General features: G+C 41.4%; 1 protein-coding gene across 1 annotated transcript in view; it reads right to left on the minus strand.

Annotated features, from left to right (window-relative positions):
* The window catches only part of GRID2 (glutamate ionotropic receptor delta type subunit 2), a 683,099-nt gene that overhangs the window by 4,071 nt on the left and 659,097 nt on the right, over window positions 1-19,931 (minus strand). Inside the window, exon 15 of the mRNA XM_071742831.1 lies at window positions 1,102-1,342. Within this exon, the coding sequence (XP_071598932.1) occupies window positions 1,102-1,342 (241 nt within the window). The remainder of the gene's footprint in view (window positions 1-1,101; window positions 1,343-19,931) is intronic.

Consider the following 19,931-nt stretch of genomic DNA (forward strand, 5'->3'; position numbering starts at 1 on the left):
TGTACAAAAAAAAAGCTTGGGAATTAAAACAGGCAAGAAAAGTTTAAACGTATTGTAACATCAGTGCCAATGCTGTCTAATTAGGTAGGATAATTGTTCCTGCCTGATTCCACAGCATTAGATTAGCAGGAATAAACACAATGGAGAAACTGCAGAGAAGGTGAGACCACTCCACACAAATTAACAGCAGTACCCCACAAGCTACACAGATAGAAAAGCTGGAGTTGATAAAGCCACATTAAAGCTCATCTATAGGTTTAGCACTGGACATTGCTGCCAAGCATGTTTTAATAATTTTTTTTTTTTTTTCCCCTGATGTCAGAGTGTTTTGTAGAGCTACAGACTGAATTGTAAAGGCAAGAAATTTGTTGTAAAACCTCGAAGGTTCAGATGGCTGGTAAAGGGATTTCCACAGAAAGGAAATCATTACACCTTCAGGTCTACAACTCATCTTTGGTGTAAAACAAGGTATCTTCCCATGGCTTCCATCCAAGACTTTCTGAAACAAGCCTGCAGTAGGTTTCAGAAGTAAGTCTGGCTTGAACCTGAATAATCTAAAGTACTCTTGCTTCCCTGGACTTCAGATTAAACAACAAGAACTAAAAAGTTCATGGAAGTCTTAAGAGATTAGCAGTTCTGAAAATGGGGACAAGATTATTTAAGAAGCTAACTGCTGATTAAAGGGCTGAACTTGGCAAATCTATTTTGAAAGACTCAGCCACTGAGCTTAGGGGACATTTTTTGCAAGAACCACCTAAGAAACTGTTGAATTTACTGCTGAGAATTAGCTCTCACCAAAGGGAATAATGAACTAAATATTGATGTATTAATAATGTACTATTCTAAATTTTGTGCTCTACTCTAGCTGCATGTTTAGACATCATTAATATACTTTCCCCTCCTCCCCCATCCAAGCTTTTCTGGAAAGAATAACTAAAGAAAGAATAGCTTAAGAGATTTTGAGAAACATTTACCTTAAAAAAATCAGGAAGCTAAGTGAATTTTTTTAAAATTTATTTCCCCAGCCTCTCTAATGCTAGAAATTTAAGGCAGCAATCTTTAGGCATGAAAATTCCCCAGGAGAAAGGGAGGGTCTAATACCTCTTTTGAAGGAACCCGGGAGCCTTTTCTTTTATTCCACCACGTTTCCAACATTGCAATGAAACAGGAGAGGACAATCCCAGCTGCGAGGATGCAGAAAACACCTGCAAAACTTTTTATGTCCAGGGCACCTCCTTTCTGTTTGGTATCCACAGATGAGTAAAGATCACACTGCCCATTCTTCGGCCACCACTTATGCTTCAGTATGTCCATGTCACCACTCTGCTGCAGCTCCAAAATCCTTGAGGAAAAAGCACAGAATCAGGGGTTACAGTGGGGGTGACACCTGAGAGTGTGAGGATGTAATCCCACTACTTGCAGCCTTCCCATGTGTCTTGGAAAGCCAAGCAGCTGATGAATCCAGAGGGAGTGATCTGGGCAAAAAACCAAGCCAGAATATGGGGTTGTCCATAAGATCGAACATGTGGCTACCTATGCTCCACTCCAGATACTGGAAAACATGTAGAAGTTTCTCTTTTCTTCTTTTAAAACCCTTAATGAAAATGCTTTAGTTAATATACCTGATTTTTTTTAGCTGGCTTTCACTACACAGTCTGCCCGTTGACTTTTGTAGTGCATTAGACAATATATATTTTGCATTTGGAGAAGAGACATTTCAATTGGAAAAAAAAAAAAACAAAACAACAAAAGGAAAATACAGTTTAGATAAACCACTGGATACACATTGTAAATATGTTGTAATATAATATTGTAAAAAGCTCTTTATTAGATTACCTACCTGCTGCTTTGGAGAGAGTGCAAAACTGTAAAGACCTGAACAGTCAGTAGAGACAGAGTGCAGTCAGTAAAGACTTAAATTAGTCTTGCTTAGGCAACCTACTAATAAGGATTTTTCTATAGGAAGGTGATTTGCTGCAGAATTGCCTGGTCCTTGCACCTATGTGCCCTGCTGATTGCCAAAGGTTTACTGGGCAGCTTGCCATGCCAACCTATCTAGCAACACTTCAGGTGGAATAAACAGTTTGAAAAATGAAAATTTAGCTTGGTAGATTTTCATATTTAGTTAATTTATTCCCAAGAAGAGTGTTTTCTAAAGAAACATTAGGAAGTGACTTGAGAAACAGCTGGATGCATCTGGTTACCCGAAATAAAAAAATTCAGTGATTATACTTAATAAGACGGGGAGAATGTTTTCCTTCAGGTAATAAATTTGTTTTTCATTTCAGTGTTGAAAAGCAAACAATTACTTGTGTAATCATTTGACACAGCAGGCAAGGAATCCAAGTGCACAGGAACCAGCAGAGCTCTGGAACGTTGCTACCAGAGCCTGCAGAGCATTGAAGGGAGAAGAAAAGCTGTCCCACTGGCTTGGGACTACCACAACAGTGCAATGCAGTGTTCTACCTCAAGATCAGAAAAATACAGTGTTAGGAAAGGGTGTTTTAATGCATCTTGGAAGCAATGGATGACTGCTCTATATAGAGACCATTTAATCTGTAATACCACCTGAACAGTCACTGTCAATGAATCATAGAATCATAGAACTGGCTGGGTTGGAAGGGACCTCAGAGATCATCAAGTCCAACCCTTGATCCACTTCTGCTGCAGTTCCCAGCCCATGGCACTGAGTGCCACATCCAGGCTCTTTTGAAATATCTCCAGGGATGGAGAATCCACCCCTTCCCTGGGCAGCCCATTCCGATGTCTGATCACCCTCTCTGTAAAGAAATTCTTTCTAATGTCCAACGTAAACCTCCCCTGGCACAACTTGAGACCTCTTGTGCCCTCTTGTCTTGCTGAGAGTTGCCTGGGAAAAGAGCCCAACCCCCCCCTGGCTCCAACCTCCTTTCAGGGAGTTGTAGAGAGTGATGAGGTCTCCCCTGAGCCTCCTCTTCTCCAGGCTGAACACCCCCAGCTCCCTCAGCCTCACCTCATAGGACTTGTGCTGGATCCCTTCACCAGCCCAGTTGCCTCCTTTGGACCTGCTCCAGCACCTCAATCTCCTTGCTGAACTGAGGGGCCCAGAACTGGACACAGGACTCAAGCTGTGGCCTCACCAGGGCTGAGCACAGGGGCAGAATCCCTTCCCTGGACCTGCTGGCCACGCTGTTCCTGATACAGGCCAGGATGCCATTGGCCTTCTTGGCTACTGCATTTTCTATGGCACATCTAAATGACCTTATACTTATTCTGTGGTCCTCCCAGGAATGGAAGCCTTCACACAGCCACAGAAAGGACATTCTTGTCCATCTCTGTGGTATCCCAAAGGGAACAGGGCCTTTGAGGAACAGGCTGCAAGTGATACACGTGGCATTGGTGATGCCAGAATCACCTTGGTTGCATAGTTTTGTATTTATAAGTAGTGGAGCAGATTCTGTGCAACACCTGCTGACAGCACATCACTGAAGGTCCAGTCCTGGAGAATGGAGAACAAGGTCAGAGTTCCCTGGACTGTATTTTGAATTCTCCCAAACCCAATGCCAATTTACAGAAGCCCCATCCCAAAGCTTCCAGAAGGGGCAGGAATAAGGCAAGGATGGGAGAACTCTGCAGTCTGTTGCAAGAGACAGAAAAAATATTCTGAGACATCTGCATTGTCTCAGAAACTTTGGAGGCAGAGGCTATGACTGGAAGAGACACAACTGGGACAAACTGGGACTGTGTGCTGGAAACCTTTCCCACCATAATTACTCCTCTGTGACTGCAAACACCACTCTCTACCATGGCACACAGTGCTTACAGACATAACTCACCATAATTCTGGTTCTTGCTGCTCTAGCATCCTGCATAAGGACTTAAATGAAGATTTTGGGCCAAATATTTCAGTAATTCAGGTTAGCAGGAGCAGCAGATAGTCAGCATAAACAGAACCCTTTTGTATAGCTTCTTCTGGAGTAACAGCAGATTAATTATTTATGCCAAATCCCAGCATTTGGCATATGTGCTTTTATATTTGGGAATTACTGTACTATCTACACAAGGCAGTAACAGAACAACATTGTGGGGCTTATTTCTCCCATCAGTAGCTTTAACCTCTTAGCAGGGCTATTTTCTATTCTGTTCCACGAGTAATAGAAGGAACCATCCAAATGATTGCTCTATTCTCATTAATTAAATGATTCTTCACTTGTCAGTATAATTCCTGATTACACAAGACATCTTTTCAGCAAGAGGCATTTGCATAAAGACACTGAACTTTAGCTTGTTCCTTAACAGAGATTTATTCCTAATTGTACTCCTGGTAATTAGTGTCAATTTTCTTTATGGATGTAACATATAAGTTAAATTAGTTAAAGGAAAACATATATATATATATATATATATATATATAAAAGCAGCAGAAAGGGATAGCAATTGTATTATTACACAGAAAAGCTTGAAAAATGGAAAGCTTATAAAACTGCAGCTGAACACAGATGTTGAGAGATAAAATACACATAAGAGAAATTATAAGAGCATGAATATCAAACTATATGAACTTCATACAGAAAAAAGGGAGACCCCACTTCTGTTCTTACTTAGTAGACACTGCTTCTGAACTCACCATCTCAGAGTAATAGCTGAGAAAATTTAACCCGACTAAAATGTTCCCAGTTATGAAAATTCTGATTTTTGTAGCACCTTTTCAGAAATGAAAATCATACTTTAGTTGAAATTCCATGGAAAACAAAAAGAGGAGGGCAGGGATGCCGCAGGGATGCTGCAGGGGTGCAGCACATGGGGTGGTGCAGGAGCTTCCCACACGATGGCACTCTTGCTATAAAAATATCTCCTTTTCCTGCAGCTCCTGCTGGGTGTCCTTAAACACCCCACCCAGACACCTGTTTGGGGAGCAGACACTGCTTGCAGTTTGATTTCCAAATTAAAAAAAAAAAAAAGAAAAGAAAGGAAAAGAAAGGAAAAGAAAAAGGAAAAGGAGAGGAAAGGAAAGGAAAGGAAAGGAAAGGAAAGGAAAGGAAAGGAAAGGAAAGGAAAGGAAAGGAAAGGAAAGGAAAGGAAAGGAAAGGAAAGGAAAGGAAAGGAAAAGAGAAAAAAGAAAAAAGAAAAAAAGAAAAGAAAAAAGAAAAGGGAAAAGAGAAAAGAAAAAGGAAAAGACAAAAGAAAAAGGAAAAGAAAGAATAAAATAATAACGATTTAAATAACTGCTCTGAATGATAGCAATGTGCTAAATGCTATAATTCCAGCAAATGCTTCTTCTCACAAGTCCATTTTTACAACTGAACGTTCCCTCTGCATCTTTGAGCCTGCTGTATTGGGATACAGAAGTAATACTACACATAAGTCAGTAGTAAGAGTGGTGGAAAGTAATAAGCAGGGTGCATGAGTTCCTGCTGTTCTGACATCCATGTCTTAAAAAGCTTACCAAAGCTTAGATACTGCTATAATTTGAATTTATCAAAATAATCTGATTTGTCTGAAAACAGCAACCTTTAAAACTTGCTTATGTATTTTCTCGGGCAGGCAAACTGTTATAGTAACATTTTTAAAGTCAACGACATAGTTACTAAGCTGCACAAAAGAAAATATCTGCATGCACTGAAAATAATCTGGTCCTGAATTCAGTGCCAAGTGATGCCTTGTGGATAAACAGGGAAAACTAAACTTCCTGTGGTTTCCAAACCTGACAGTGATGTGAACAAATCCTGCTGAATCAATGGGAATTGGGCTGGAATCAGCTCAGTAACTACATACATTGCTGCTGGCAATGAAATGTAATTACTCCTGCAAAATATCCATAGGTAACCCCCCCCCACACACACACACTATGAGAGCAAGGTGTCACAAATGCTACAAAATTGAGACATCTTGGACAACATTGTTTTTTTCAAATCTTTCTGAGTTATCAGTAGCAAGCAAGGGATGTGACAGGCCATTTACAATGAGATCAAAAAAGGCAGTGCATGTTCTGACATGCTGAAGGGTACTGAATACATGCTTGCTGCACCAGAAAGGTGTTATCCAGAGGGATAACTTCACCATCAGCACTAAAAAAGAGGATGCAATGAGTTGCTAGTCTGACTCTCCAGCATGGGTCTGCTGTAAAGAGGAGGTGAGCAGAGACATGACAGCTGCCCACTGTTAAAAGGAGAAGAAAATGCAAATATTTAAGTTATTTATTAATGAAGAAAATCTATTTGTGTGGTACAACCAACCCCTTAGTGGACCATGCCTTGGGTCCCAGCCCTTGTACCAGCTCCCAGGGACCTCCTGGGAGGGCTCAGTGACTGCTGCTGGGCTCAGATTTATTTAAATTCAAATTTTTAAATTTATTTAATATTCCCCCTGTGGTTTTGCCTCGCCCAAATGCACAGAACAGAGACATAAGGAATGGTCACAAATAAAACTTAGAAGTGTTTATAAAGCCAGTGGGAAGGTGTTCATCCAGACATGGCTGCTTGCCAAGCCCCAGCTGCCCGACTCAGTTTGCCATCCCTAAACATAAAACTAGAATTAAAAAGGGCACTAGGATCATCAAAAAATATAACCCAGAGGCAAAGGAGGTGTGGGAAGGTGGAAGGCAGAAGTGGCTGTCCCAAGGGGAAAAGGGGGAGCAGTATCAGTGCCTGCTCCCAAACAGACTGAAGGATGCTAGGAGAGATTACAAGATGAGCAAAGCACCTGAAGGAGAGAAATCATTGGTAATCCAGTCCTCCCTTTGACTACACATCTTGATAGCTGTAAAAAAAATGCTGTTTCCTAAAGACAGTATCCTGTGAGGACTTTTTGTTGTTTTTGTTGGGTTTTTTTTTTGTTTTGTTTGCTTGTTTGTTTGTTTGTTTGTTTAGCTCATTTTGATGAGCTGCCAATCATGGGCTCCAGGAGAGGAAATTTTTCACACCAGTCAAATAGAGCTTGGGCTGCCAAGATTAGACAAAGTTCTGCTCCCTCCCCACCCGTTCCCACCACTCAACCCAGCAAAAGTGTCCTTGGGTACAGCTGCAAAAATCTGTTTTCTGGCAGGGACTCAAATTTAAACCTGACTACTTTTGCCCCAAAAGGGTGAGCAAGAGGTTGCCATCAGATCTGCCCTTCAGCAGCACTTGGCATCATGTTGCTGGTGCTAGAAATTCATTCCACAGAAACAAGGATAAAGCATCTCATCTCTGAGATAAGATAGAAGAACCAGACCTGCTCTTCAGCATTAAGGATTTTTATATCAAACAAAATTAAAAAGGAAAAAGCAGATACCCTTCTGTTTTGCTTTGGCATGAACCATTAGCTTCAGAAGGTCCAGCACTCATGACCTGGATCCCATAAATTAGTTATAACTTTGCTTAAATTAGTAAATGTTATGGCAAACACCAAATTAATTCATTATGGCAAGTCACAGTATGTTGTCAACAAATGTATTTCTAAGGTATATTTGTTCCCGTGCACAGTCTTCTACAAAATTACTTGAAAAGTCACAGCAAGCTTTATAAAAAATTTAGTACTTCAAGCACTTGAATGCCTGGGGTGTAATTTCCCTCTTTCTTTCACCATAAGAAACATCTCCTCTTACCATAAACCCAAAGCAAGTGAAGCCAAGACCAGCCAGTGGAACCTGCAGAAGAATGAAGGTAATTTCTTTGTGCTCCATACAACCAGGACAGCTCTGTGTAACGTATGTTGATGAATTTGTATTCCTAACCAGTAAAATTCAGGAAAAGAATTAAACTGAATAAGAAGTGAATGTGGGGCTAAGCAAAACAGTTGAGACATGTAATTTTTCCACTGAAACAGTGTGAACAAAACAAGGCCCTAACGAGACCAACTTCTTTCTCGAAGAGAATACAGATCCTATGAGAGGCTGAGGGAGCTGGGGGTGTTCAGCCTGGAGAAGAGGAGGCTCAGGGGAGACCTCATCACTCTCTACAACTCCCTGAAAGGAGGTTGGAGCCAGGGGGGGGTTGGGCTCTTTTCCCAGGCAACTCTCAGCAAGACAAGAGGGCACAAGAGGTCTCAAGTTGTGCCAGGGGAGGTTTAGGTTGGACATTAGAAAGAATTTCTTTACCGAGAGGGTGATCAGACATTGGAATGGGCTGCCCAGGGAAGTGGTGGATTCTCCATCCCTGGAGATATTTAAAAAGAGCCTGGATGTGGCACTCAGTGCCATGGGCTGGGAACTGCAGCGGGAGTGGATCAAGGGTTGGATTGATGATCTCTGAGGTCCCTTCCAACCCAGCCAATTCTATGGTTCTATGATTCTATAATTAAAAGTGTAGGTCCTGTTCTTAAAACAAGGCACTGCCAAGGCTAACGAGGCACCAAAGGAATGTGAACATTGCACAAGAAGAACATAAAGATGTCAGAACCAGCAGATAAGAGGAAAATTATGGCTAGGGTCTGATATCCTCTTGTAACAATATGATGAAGTCAGTGAAATCAAGAAAGGTAAAAAAGTTCAAGATTGAGGAAGACCTTTACTTCATCCAAAGACCCCTTGACCACCCCCGGATATCTCCCCAAAAGAAGACTCCGCCCAGACTGCAGCTATCATGAATATTATAATGGCATGACGTAATCCTATGAATACGTAAACCCACCTCCTTTTCAATATGCATAGAATTATAATCAATAAAAAGTAATTCCAGAGTTTTAGGTGTGTGCGTGTGAGTGGAGGAGACTCCCCGCACACCCAGCACTGTTTTGCTTATTGCAATTTTATCAATTAAATGAAACCATTAACAGAATATTGAGTCTCGGACATCTATAACATCTTCCATGCTTCTAACATCATCTCTGAGATCCAAAGATCACCTGTGCTGGAACAGAGATAGCATCTCTTCCTAAAAAACCCACTGCTTCCAACTATCCCCTCCCATGCTGCCACCAGAGGCAGGCAGGACTGGCATGGGTGAGGAGGCAGCATCATTACTTACATCCAGCTTCAGGACTTGACTTGCAGGTCCCAAGCTGCATGTAAACAAATCAGTAGCTCTTTTTACAGCTGAAATAATTGATGATTTCACCCCAAATCATAAAGCCTCAATGCCTGGGGTCAGGGAGAGTTTCACTATGAACTTACAGAGAGCACACTTGGGAATGCAAACCTCCTGGCTAGGCTGTGACACAAATGATGTTTTAATCCATCTGTACAGGATACCTGGGGTCACTAAAAATGGAAAGCACCCTTTCAGTCACCACTCACTTCTTTTACATCTTCTCCCCAAAATCTCACCTGACAGAAGATTTCCTCCAGTGTCAGCTGTCAGCTATCCCCTGCCTAAGAAGCCCTGTGGTTAACAAACCATGTAAAGAGCTGCTCTTCTGCTTAAGAGGAAAGAGCAAACAACTGAAAAAAAAGTACTTTAGGTTTTTTATTGCTTGGTTTTTTTGTTTGTTTTGTTGTGCTTTTTCCTCCTCCCCAGGAGTGAGATGCAAGCTGACACTTATTTGGGTTAATTAGTATTTAACCTATTTCATTCTGATCTTTTTTTTTTTAGCACAAAGTGGGAAATTAAATACCAGAAGTTTTTAGTAAGAAAACACCCAAATTAAATATTAAAATAATATGAATATTAAACAACAGATTAAATATTGATATATAAATATTAAAATATTTGTCCTTAAAGGAATAGATTTTTTTTTACAAGTAGGTCATTAAGAATAACTTTAACTGAACTGCTTAAACCATCTGCTGATGAAAAGGAGAAATGGATTCACTGAACCTGACTTAGCACTGAATGATTATGCAAGCCTCACCTTCAGCTAAGAAGCAATTACATGAGAAAACAAATTACTAACATGACTAATCTGAAGAGTTGTGGACCAGTGAACTTCATTTTTTATATATTGTATATGTTAATGCTACCTTTAAAAGTCAAGCACACATTACAGCTATGACAAGGTGATAATTCCTAATATCAAAGTGGGGCTCCAATGGTTTGATAGCAGAAAGAGGTAAAGCAATCCCTAAAGACTCAAGATCTGCAAAGGAAAAGATTCAAAGTCCCAGAGAGACCCAGAGCAAATCTGCAGTCAGAAAGGAGCACCCGGGGTGGGCTTTGAAAATGTCAGCAGCATCCTTAAGCACGCTGTGATATTTGGGTTACTGGGTGCAGGAAAAGATCTTCAATTTTAGTGTAAGAAACTGGAAATGATCCTCTTTGCTCAGTGTCATGCTTCAGGCAAAGCAAAGCCTCATTCTTATATACAAACTGCCTACCATCCACACTTTGAGAGGGAATAGACACATCAGTCACATTAAGTCCTGTTAACTGACAGGCTGGAGCAGCTCATTTTTTAAAGAGATCTAGGTGGCACTTGTATTTCTGACATTTATTTGCTATTTACTTAAGCAAGGATGACAAAATACAGGTGAGGATTCTCTCAGGTTTTTAAACTGTTTATACAGTACTTTTCTAAGCCCTTAAAAATGAAAACCAAAGCCTTCATATTTTTATTTTAGATAGTGTTCAAATGAATGATTTCTATAGTTTGATTTAAATATCACCATTTGGACTAGAAGGCACACAAATTAATAGTTTAAGGCTACCTCCAAGGTGAACAGGGTTGTTGATAGAATAGGAAAAGCTAGACAGATAAATACAGTCTGAAGATCAAATCACAGCAACATGCTTTGTGTCTGAAATTTGACATTTAAAAATATCTCAAACGTTTTTATCTCTTAGATTCTTGGTTACATTAGTGAAAGCTTTCCAGATCCATTCCCTCCAGGGTTTTAAATGTACTGGGGTTTTAAATGTACTGGGGTTTGAAATCCATACTTCTGACCATGAACACTGCCATGCCATAGAGCAGGGTTATACTGGGAAGAGTCCTCTCCAGACAGCTATTCGGATGCTGAAAATGAAAACATTTAAGGTAACCCATATGATACATGAATACCTCAAAATTTAGTTCATTTCTTCTATTTGTTCTCCCAAGCAAAAGCATTTGGTAAAAGAACCATTTCTAGAGACACCCCCAAAATACATTTTTTTTCTTTCAAGCCTTTCTCAAGCAGCACTAATGGAGACTCTCCAAGAACACAGAGCAGTACAGTGGCTGCCTGGGGAAGCCCAAGGAATTGCCACAATTCAGCCTCAAAAATTACAAGAGTCCCTGCCAAGTTTACAGGAGGCACTGAGAAGTGAATTCATCCTTTAAAAAAAAAAATAAAATTATATGTGCCAAACCATCCTCTGGACAGAAGCCTGACCCAAGTTACAAACAGACCTGCCTGATGTGGGTGCCCCTAGAAATGCTGCCTGGGCCACCTTGGGTGCTCTAGGGCCATCTCTGCCTACTTTCCCTTCCAGGGTGCATCAGGTAAATTCTCTTCAAAGACTCAAGATATTGTGAATTTCTCTACCTTGATGAGAACTAAGATCTTCTAACCAGCCCTGGGGATAGAGGGAAATTAAAAAAAATATAGCAGTACAACTCTGCAAGCCAAGAATGTGCCTGACAAGTGTGCTACAGTCAACCTGTAGGCAGCCCTAACAAATGCAATTTCTGCTGCCTTTCATAACTGTGTTCCTCTTATCTATGGGGAAATATGGTAGGAAATCAATCTATTTGCTCTTCTTTACCAGTCTTGGCAATTACCTTCAATAATGCATCAGCGTGCCAGGCTGCCAACCCTGTGCATGTAGGTTTCTGCTGACAGATTTTTTCAAGACAGACCTTTCAGTGCCCTGGCAGGACTCTCAGCAACACAAGGATGTGAAGAAACCTGGCACAAAATTCCTGTTAGCTATCGTGGGTTACAGAAGTTAATATCTGATGGTTTACTGCCCACCTTCCAGTGTCCTGATGGGCTGCAGCCTCCTTTGCATGATAGGAATCAGGGCTTTAAGCAGCATGGTGTTTACTGGCAGGATCACACTCCAGGAGATTTCCATGTTACAGAGAAGTGCTTTGATAAGAACAGAGTGACATCCAATCAGGGTAACAACCTGGGGGAGGACCAAGGGCTTATTCTATGAATGAAGGCATCTCCCTGGAAATGCTGCAGGTTTTTTCAGAGCTGCACCCAGCTAGGCTGGCTGATATTCTCCCAAATTTTGCCTTAGCAGGTCCTCTGGTCCTTTCTGCAATAAGCAAGGGCAGAACATAAAGAGTGTAGAGATATTTTGTTTGGCCTCCAAATTTTAATGCTTTGGAGCAAGGCAGGGCAACCCAGACCTACCATCACTTTGGCTGCTAGAGGAAGCAGAGCAGAAGGACTTGGGAGGAGGATTTGAAGCTTTGCATTCCAGCTCCTCCAATCTAGGCTCATATTATTCACACAAACTTGAGGGATGGCTGTTCTGTGCAAAACAAGTTTGCCAGGCAAAGCACACACACACAGAAAAGCCACTAGCATACCCAAATCTTTTCTCAAAAATTTCAGCCCAGGCAGAAGTAGGAGGAAATAGCTGCTTTTCTTTGCAACTAATCCCTTCAGGTCAGAACTGAGACTTTTCCACAGAGTAAGAAGAGTAAGTGAGTAAGTTATTACTGTAAGCAGAGTAAGTTATTACCACCCACAGGAACATAGCCCTATTTATACTCTGTATTTTGAATAGTTCATATTGGAGCATCCAATGATTACATTCAATAGTAAACATACAGAAGCAGGAGTTAGATACATTTTAAAAAGGAGAAGTTTCAAGGAATAACCTCAAGCTTCTTAAATTTAATGCTAAAAGAGCAATTATTTTAAAGCATTTGACCTTGTGACAAAATCTCGTGATTTTCATGAGGAATTCTGCCCTCTTTCTCTGCATATCTTGAGTATCAAAGTCCACAAGATTAAACCAAGTAATTTTCTTATGATCTATTCCTAAAAGTAAGCAAAACAATTTCAGTGTTTAGGTTTTCAGTTTCAGAGCTCCTTATTGTTTCTCAGTGTTTGGGGTTTTTTTATGTTCCTAGAAGCGTGTGGGGTTTTATTTTTCCCCTGTCACCAATCTATTGATAAGTGACCTGAAGATTACATTCCATTCAGCTCAGGGAAACCATGAGCTTGCATAGCAATGCCAGCACTTACCAGTTGTATCCTAAAAGTGTGTTACAGCTTGACCAACCAGATCTGATATAACATGCAATTCCTTGAAGCACAAATCTTTCACAGTCAGCCAGACCAGATCATGGGCACACTTACCCTCTGTCATATTGCACCTCCTGTCACTTCTTTGATAAAATTATTAAGCCCACTTGCAGTTATTCAATTTCTACCATCCAGATCTCAGAGGAGGAACCTTGGGAGCACTAAAGGAACTTTTTTGTCCTCCCTCTCTACTAGACACAGCCCATGAAGCAGCTTCCCACAGGGGCTGCTGGGCTGGGCTTGCTCATGCTCTCATGACACTGTGCCACAGCAAGGACTATTACAGAGAGCAATGTCAGGGTTTGTTGGGTAATACTGCAAAATGTAGCCTATCATTTCCCCGGGCACAAGTCACAAATAAACTGTGGCCCAAAAAAATAACCCCAGAAATAAAACACAAGGCATTCCCAGGTGCTGTTCTATCAACCCCTCTCTGCAGAATGCCAATGGCTTTGTAGGGGATTTAACAATTTTATAGCTTAGGTCAAAATCAAGCCATTTGGTGCTGAGATTCAATTTGGATAAGCTGGTGAGCCTGCTCAGGGGATCTGTCCATGTCTTCAAGATCAAGGGCATGAGGGCAAACTTTCTGATAGCCCAGAGAGGCAAACTCCTTTTCTTTGCTGGCAGAGGCCGGGCCAAGAGCCAGATGAGGGCTCCTGCTGCTGTATCACTGCATCTTGTCCAGCACACAGCATGGGACAGGTTTGTTGATAACCAGGTCCTATCAGAGAGTGTTCTTAGCAATACCCACTGCAGTCAAAAGTAGAGTTTGGAGGAGAGATATAAGTAAAAGGGAGACATAAAATAAAAAGTGAAGTCTCATGGGTTTAGTGGAAAAATCAAGACTATTGAAAAATCAAGACTGAAAATTCAGACTTCTTGAAAATCTGTCTGGTGGGAGAGCTGGTATTATAAATGGTGGGATATTTCCAACCTGAATTTCCCAGTTCCAGAAAATGTAAGTCTATTTGTGGAAGGACAAAGGAGGCTATTAACAGGTTCTTGTTTTCATCCAGCTTGTTTACCTTTCTCTGCCTCTGTGTCAGACTGAAAATTAGGATTCCAGTGATGGCCCTGTCACCAAACTGCAAATGCACAGCTGCAGGAGATGATGCACAGTAAATCACTGTCCTCTCACCAGGAGCTGCCATAAATAATGCCATAGGAGTTCTCCCCCTGCAACCAACATCTGTCTGCAACTGCTGGGAGCAGAGCTGTAACGCAGCCCCCAGGTAAGCAGCAGAGAGAAGGTAAAGCAGAACAGTCTGAAAAATAATATCCTGGCATTTATCATCACATTAGCTTGTAAGCCTTTCAAAATATTTGTCTCTTCTCTCCCAGAGGAGATTCTCTATAAGCAAGTTGTCATAACTTCAGACAAATTTCAGGAACTCGTTATGTTAATTTTTTTAAAGTACCTGATCTTAGAAGTATTTTCATTAACAGCAAGTATTATCACTCCACTTTTACAGAGGAGAAAGCTGAAGCAGAGACCACAAAACAGGCATGGCAAACCTCAGCTGAGTGGTGGAAGCAGTGGCTGAACTTTCCTCTCTCTGTTCCCTTTTGCAGTGGGTAGATTTATTTATTTTCTGGAGAGAAGGATGCAAAAAGAGAAGGCAAGGAAAAAGACCCATTTTGCAGCCTAGATGACAGCTGGAAAATCGAAAGGCATGAAAGCACAGGTGACTTCCAGAGCAAGCAGTTAGCTGACTGTTGCTCAGCTTCTCCATTAATGACAGCTTTTAAAACTTGTGCTGCACCACAGCTTCTCTACTGCTGGTCAGAATTTCCCAGGCACAGCCCCAGAATTACCACCAGGGACATGTCCCTTGTGACAGCCAGGCAAGAGCACTGACCCTCTCCAGATTTGCAGGGATTAAAGCAGCACCAGTGGCCAGGGACACGAGGAGGTGATGGAAGAAGGGGCTGAGCTCCTCCTCTACCTTTCCAGCAAAGCTGTGACATTTTCCATCCTTTTCTAGTACCACTTAGCACCTGGAAGCTCTGCACCATTCACCCCTTGTAGAACTTGTTGACCTTAACTCCAACTCTTCACCTAGGTCAGACCTTGCAAACACCTGGAGACAAACTGCAAGGGATCCTTCTCTCCCTGGCAACATTTCACTGAGGAGAAGGACCAAGAATAAGCATTGTATTGCAGTGCATCCCCTGGGCACTGCTTGCAGCTGAGGGTAAATAGCTGAAAATCCAAGGTAATCTCATATTCATTCCTCTCATGCTAGGCAAAAAGTAGGAGCAGGGTTTTTTTGCACAGCACTCATGCTGATGTAAGCTTCACATAACTATGATCAACTCTATAGAACAGTTTTAATTAGGATTTCGATAATCACCAAACATCTGGTAAAGTTTCCCTTGAATATTTTTCTAGCCAGCATGGAGGGAAAATGGATTTACCAGAGTTCTGTAAAGGCTCTTTTTTTTTCTTTTTTTTTAACAAGGATGTACTCGGCCTCTGAGAATTGTTTAAAAAAAGCAATCAGACTACAAACATTCAGATATGGCTGTGATAGACTGTGGAGATAGAAGGAGCTTTTCATGGAGATTACTGTACAGATATTTAGAGCTGAGCAGATTTTTTTCTCTTGTTTAGAGTAGTTTCTAATTCTGATTTAAATCATCAACTAAGACAATTTTTTTTCCTTCTTATCTTCCTTTTTTAGTTGGGTTGGTCGAACTGGTTATTGTGGCCAAATTTCTCAGGCAGAAAGATACACATGCAAAATGGAGGCAAACTGGGCTTCCACCCTGTTTGCCCAGTTCAAAGCAAGGACTGGCAGCCAGATCTCCTTTATAATGGGGATTATCAGGTGGAGAGGAGAATTCATGCCAGAGACCATGATAAGAGACTCCTACCCCTGGAAGAAAATCTCTAGGTTAGACAGGGGTGCAGGAAAATCAGATATAGGAACTTGTCTGCATGAAGGAGAGCTGTAAGCCTCTGGAAATTACCAAAGCTTAGGTTTCTCCTCATTTTCCCTCCCTCTGAATCAGAATTTTAACTTTCCAGCCAGCTCCTCCAAAAACTAAATGAAATACCCAGCATAGCATTTCTCTGTTGGAGCAAACCACCTTCAGCTGTATTGGAACAGAGCCCACCACTCATCCCCCTCTCTGGCAGAGGGAGGACATGGATAGGAAAACACAAAGCTCACCCATGCTGTTAAAAATAAATTAAAAAAAAATCTTTGTGCTGGTTAGAAAGATGATGAAGGACTGGCAAACCTTCTATCTCCTGACACCTACTTTCCTTCCATTTCCACCTCTCTGAACGAGTGCTACAGCCAGAGAGATCCCAACCAGCAACACGTTGAGCATGAGGCCAGACCTGCCCTGTGGGATAAACCAACAACTGGTGCCCAAGGAACCAGTAATCCCAGGCTGTGTATTTTACTTCTGTAATTTCAGCTACACACGAATGGGATCAAATGAAAACGGAACCAGCTGCAGAATAAGGCAGCAGAGGTTTTCTCCTTGCTGCATACAGAAGCCAGCACAGCAAGGAAGCAACCATCATACCAGAAATCTGAAGTGGATTTTGTTCTAATGCCATTGCCAGGCCTGGCATCCCAGCACAGAAAGCTTTTGCAGACAGAAAGATACTTGTACTTGCTAATTTTCTTCTTGCACCCGTTTTCCTTTAGAGCAGTAACACTGATAAAACAGTTGGGTCTTGTTCACATCTACAACAGAAGTCAAGTTTTACATATTTTCCTCATAGATGAGCTCCTTAAGACTGTGCACATATTTGCAAACTGATCAATCTTTAACAGGATACACTATGAATTTTTAAAAATTATTTTTAGTGCAAAGTTTAAGTTGAACTAGGTTTCAAATGGAACATTTAGAGCTATATGTTTTACTGCAGGAATATCCCAGTGGAGTGCCAGCAGATTTGAAAAATACCATCAGCCTCAGAAGCTTTACATGTAGCTCACAAGGAGCACGTGTTGCACCATTTTCTCACAAGCAGATGCTGCTGTAAGATGGACATTCCCCTCAGGAGTGTTTTTTGCTTTTTTAGGATACAAGATCTCAGTGTGGGCATCAAGACCACCAGGCACACAGACAGGGCAGTGTTACAGCATGGCAGCAGGGATATTCCATCATCTTTATGGAACATGCAGTACTGTGTAGGGCAGCCAAGCTATTTTTCCTCTTGTAATTACTTACAACATCACTTCTTAACCTGTGCCCCTTCCCATCCCACCTGCTGAATTGCTACCAAGAGCAAATGAGGTGTGAAGTCCTCACCTCACCTCAGGAGCCATCAAGTATGATAAGGTACAAAGAGCTTTTAATTAGGCTACCATGGTTTAGAGGAGTAATTTATATGGAAGCAGGCGTGAAGCTTTGGAGAGGTGCTGAGAGAGGTCCCTGTATCACAGTGCTGGTACCACATTACTGACCTTGACAGAAAATCCCAAAACAGCTTCCCAGCTCCCTCTTGGGGCAGGAGGGAAGAGAAGCCATATGAAGCTGTACCTACAGAATTAAGTTTTCCTCCAACATACAGTACCTACTGTGCACACGTAAGAGCAATGCAGCCAGAGCCATCTCACTTCACTTGATGCCTTCATGGTTTGCATCTAACTGCTGGTTCAGGAAAAGTCTCCAGTACAGCCATTTCTCAGTAAGAATGGAGACCATGGCCTTTCTTATTCACTAGATTATTATCTGTTCCTGCTGGGCTAAGTTAAGTGAAAACACCCCTCAGATGATTCATTTTGCAGTGAGCAGTTTTTCTTATTAGCACCTTGTAAAATATTTCCCAACATGTTTTATTGCAAAAACAGTATTTGAAAAAAACCAAACAACCCACAACAAACCAGTTAGAAAAATAACATGAAAGACAACTATGGAAAAAAATCATTATCTTAATTACAGAGCAGCTTTGTCCTCTAATGGGAAGGCAATTTCTTCCCAAGACAACATTGCTCTATTAGAGGATGCACTTCAAATAGGACCCCAGCTTGCACACTGGGCTCAACTTCTAACCCCTCACAACTTGTGTTTACTGTATTTCAGAATTATACTAATGGATAAAAAAAATACTTTTTTTGTTTGTTTGCTTGTTTTGGACTGAGATTGTAGATTCATTTTCTAGAGTTCCACTGATAAGGAACTAAATATTCCATGAGATTCAACAAAGTAAACAAATAGTAATGAACAATTTGCTCAGTGGGTTTTTGGTTGGTTGGTTGGTTTGGTTTGGGTTTTTTTTTTGCCACAGCACACATTTGAGTGTTTATGGATAAGGATGAGGGAGAAGGCAAATCAGGAGGATATCTTGTTGGCTGTTACAGACAATCCAAGCAGGATGAGGAGGCAGGTAAGGAAAGGCTCCACAAGAAACCAATGAAAAGGAGTTATTGGCAAATAACCTTTTTGTTCTGTGATGTTCTTCTGCCTTGTTGCCTCCAGCAAAACAGAAAGAAAAAAACCACCACAAAATAAAAAAAAAGAAAGCAAAACCCCACAACCCTCCTTGATATAGGTAAGTTTCCTTTTGCTAATACTGGGTATTGCACTGTGTTGTCCAGTAGGGAATTAATCTTGATGTTAATTCTAAAAAATTACATCAGCTGAAGCCACAGAACAAAGTTCTTGCTTTGTATGTTTGGAAATTCACTAATTCCATGGTACCATGGAGGATACTCAACTGGCTGTGGCCAAGGAGAGCTGTAACACTTCCCAAAGATATATCACTATATTACACAGCTTGTATCCTAACAGAATCATCATTAAAAGATGGCAGTCTACAAAAGAGGCATATTCTTATCTAAAAACAGAAATGTACCACTATAACTTTGAGGAACCCATTGTCAATGGGATAAAAAAACTCGTGTTCATGATTACAAGACAAAGAAGTGACTGAAAAATAGGAAAGATTCATAGCATGGTTTTGTTGCCACTACCTCACTCTGCTAAACAACATCACCACAAAATTGCCTCCTTCCAGCAGACTCAGACATCCTTTACCTGGCAGAAGACACATCCTCTCTACTTGCTGGTATATAAGTGGGACAGAAAGGCAGAACTAAAGGGCAGGACCAAAACTTTCCAGTAGTATCTGTAACATCTGTAATAAGCCAAAGGAGGTGTTGGATGATGTTAATCCTCCTTGCAGCTGGGAAGTAGTATATTTGCCCCAACAGCTCTTGAAAGCTGTCTGTCAAAGCAGAGAAAGGACTGAAGCACAAATCTGATAATCTGAGGGAGGATGCTGGATGAATGGTCCCAACACTGTCACCAGAGGTGCTCTTGAAGGTTTTAAAAGTGTCATTGTAGAGTGCCACAAGTCTTAAGAAGGCTATAGGTATATCTCTTAGCAGGCTTGGGGTCAGGCTTAGCAATCCATCCTACTACACCTTTCTTAAATATGCAAAGAACTAGTGGAAGAAGAAAGGATCATCGGTCATGAGGGTGACCAAAACTATCACCAAAAAGACTGCCCAAAGAACAGCAGGACTCATGGAAACATGAGAAGCATGGAAGCACACTGACAGCTTTCAGACTTGTGGGAGATCTGAAATAGGGTTGCCTAGCTGACAAAAGTGATCCCAGTGGCACAGCCATGGAACTGTCACTGGCAGAGATCCCAGACCAGAATCTCTGACACCTCTGACAGAGCCTTAGAGATGACAGAAACAGCATCTCCACCTTCATCAGGGACAGGCACAACTTCAGGTGTGGTTCTGTTTGGAGAAAGCACACCTCCTGAATTTAATGGGAAGAGTTAGGCCCAAGGGTGTTTTTCCCCTCAATTTCAGTGAAATAGGGTTTTCTCTCAGTGGTCTGCTTTGAGTTCACAGGATCAGTTATG

Source organism: Heliangelus exortis, chromosome 4 (genome assembly GCF_036169615.1).
Source record: "Heliangelus exortis chromosome 4, bHelExo1.hap1, whole genome shotgun sequence".
In the NCBI taxonomy this organism is placed as follows: Eukaryota; Metazoa; Chordata; class Aves; order Apodiformes; family Trochilidae; genus Heliangelus; species Heliangelus exortis.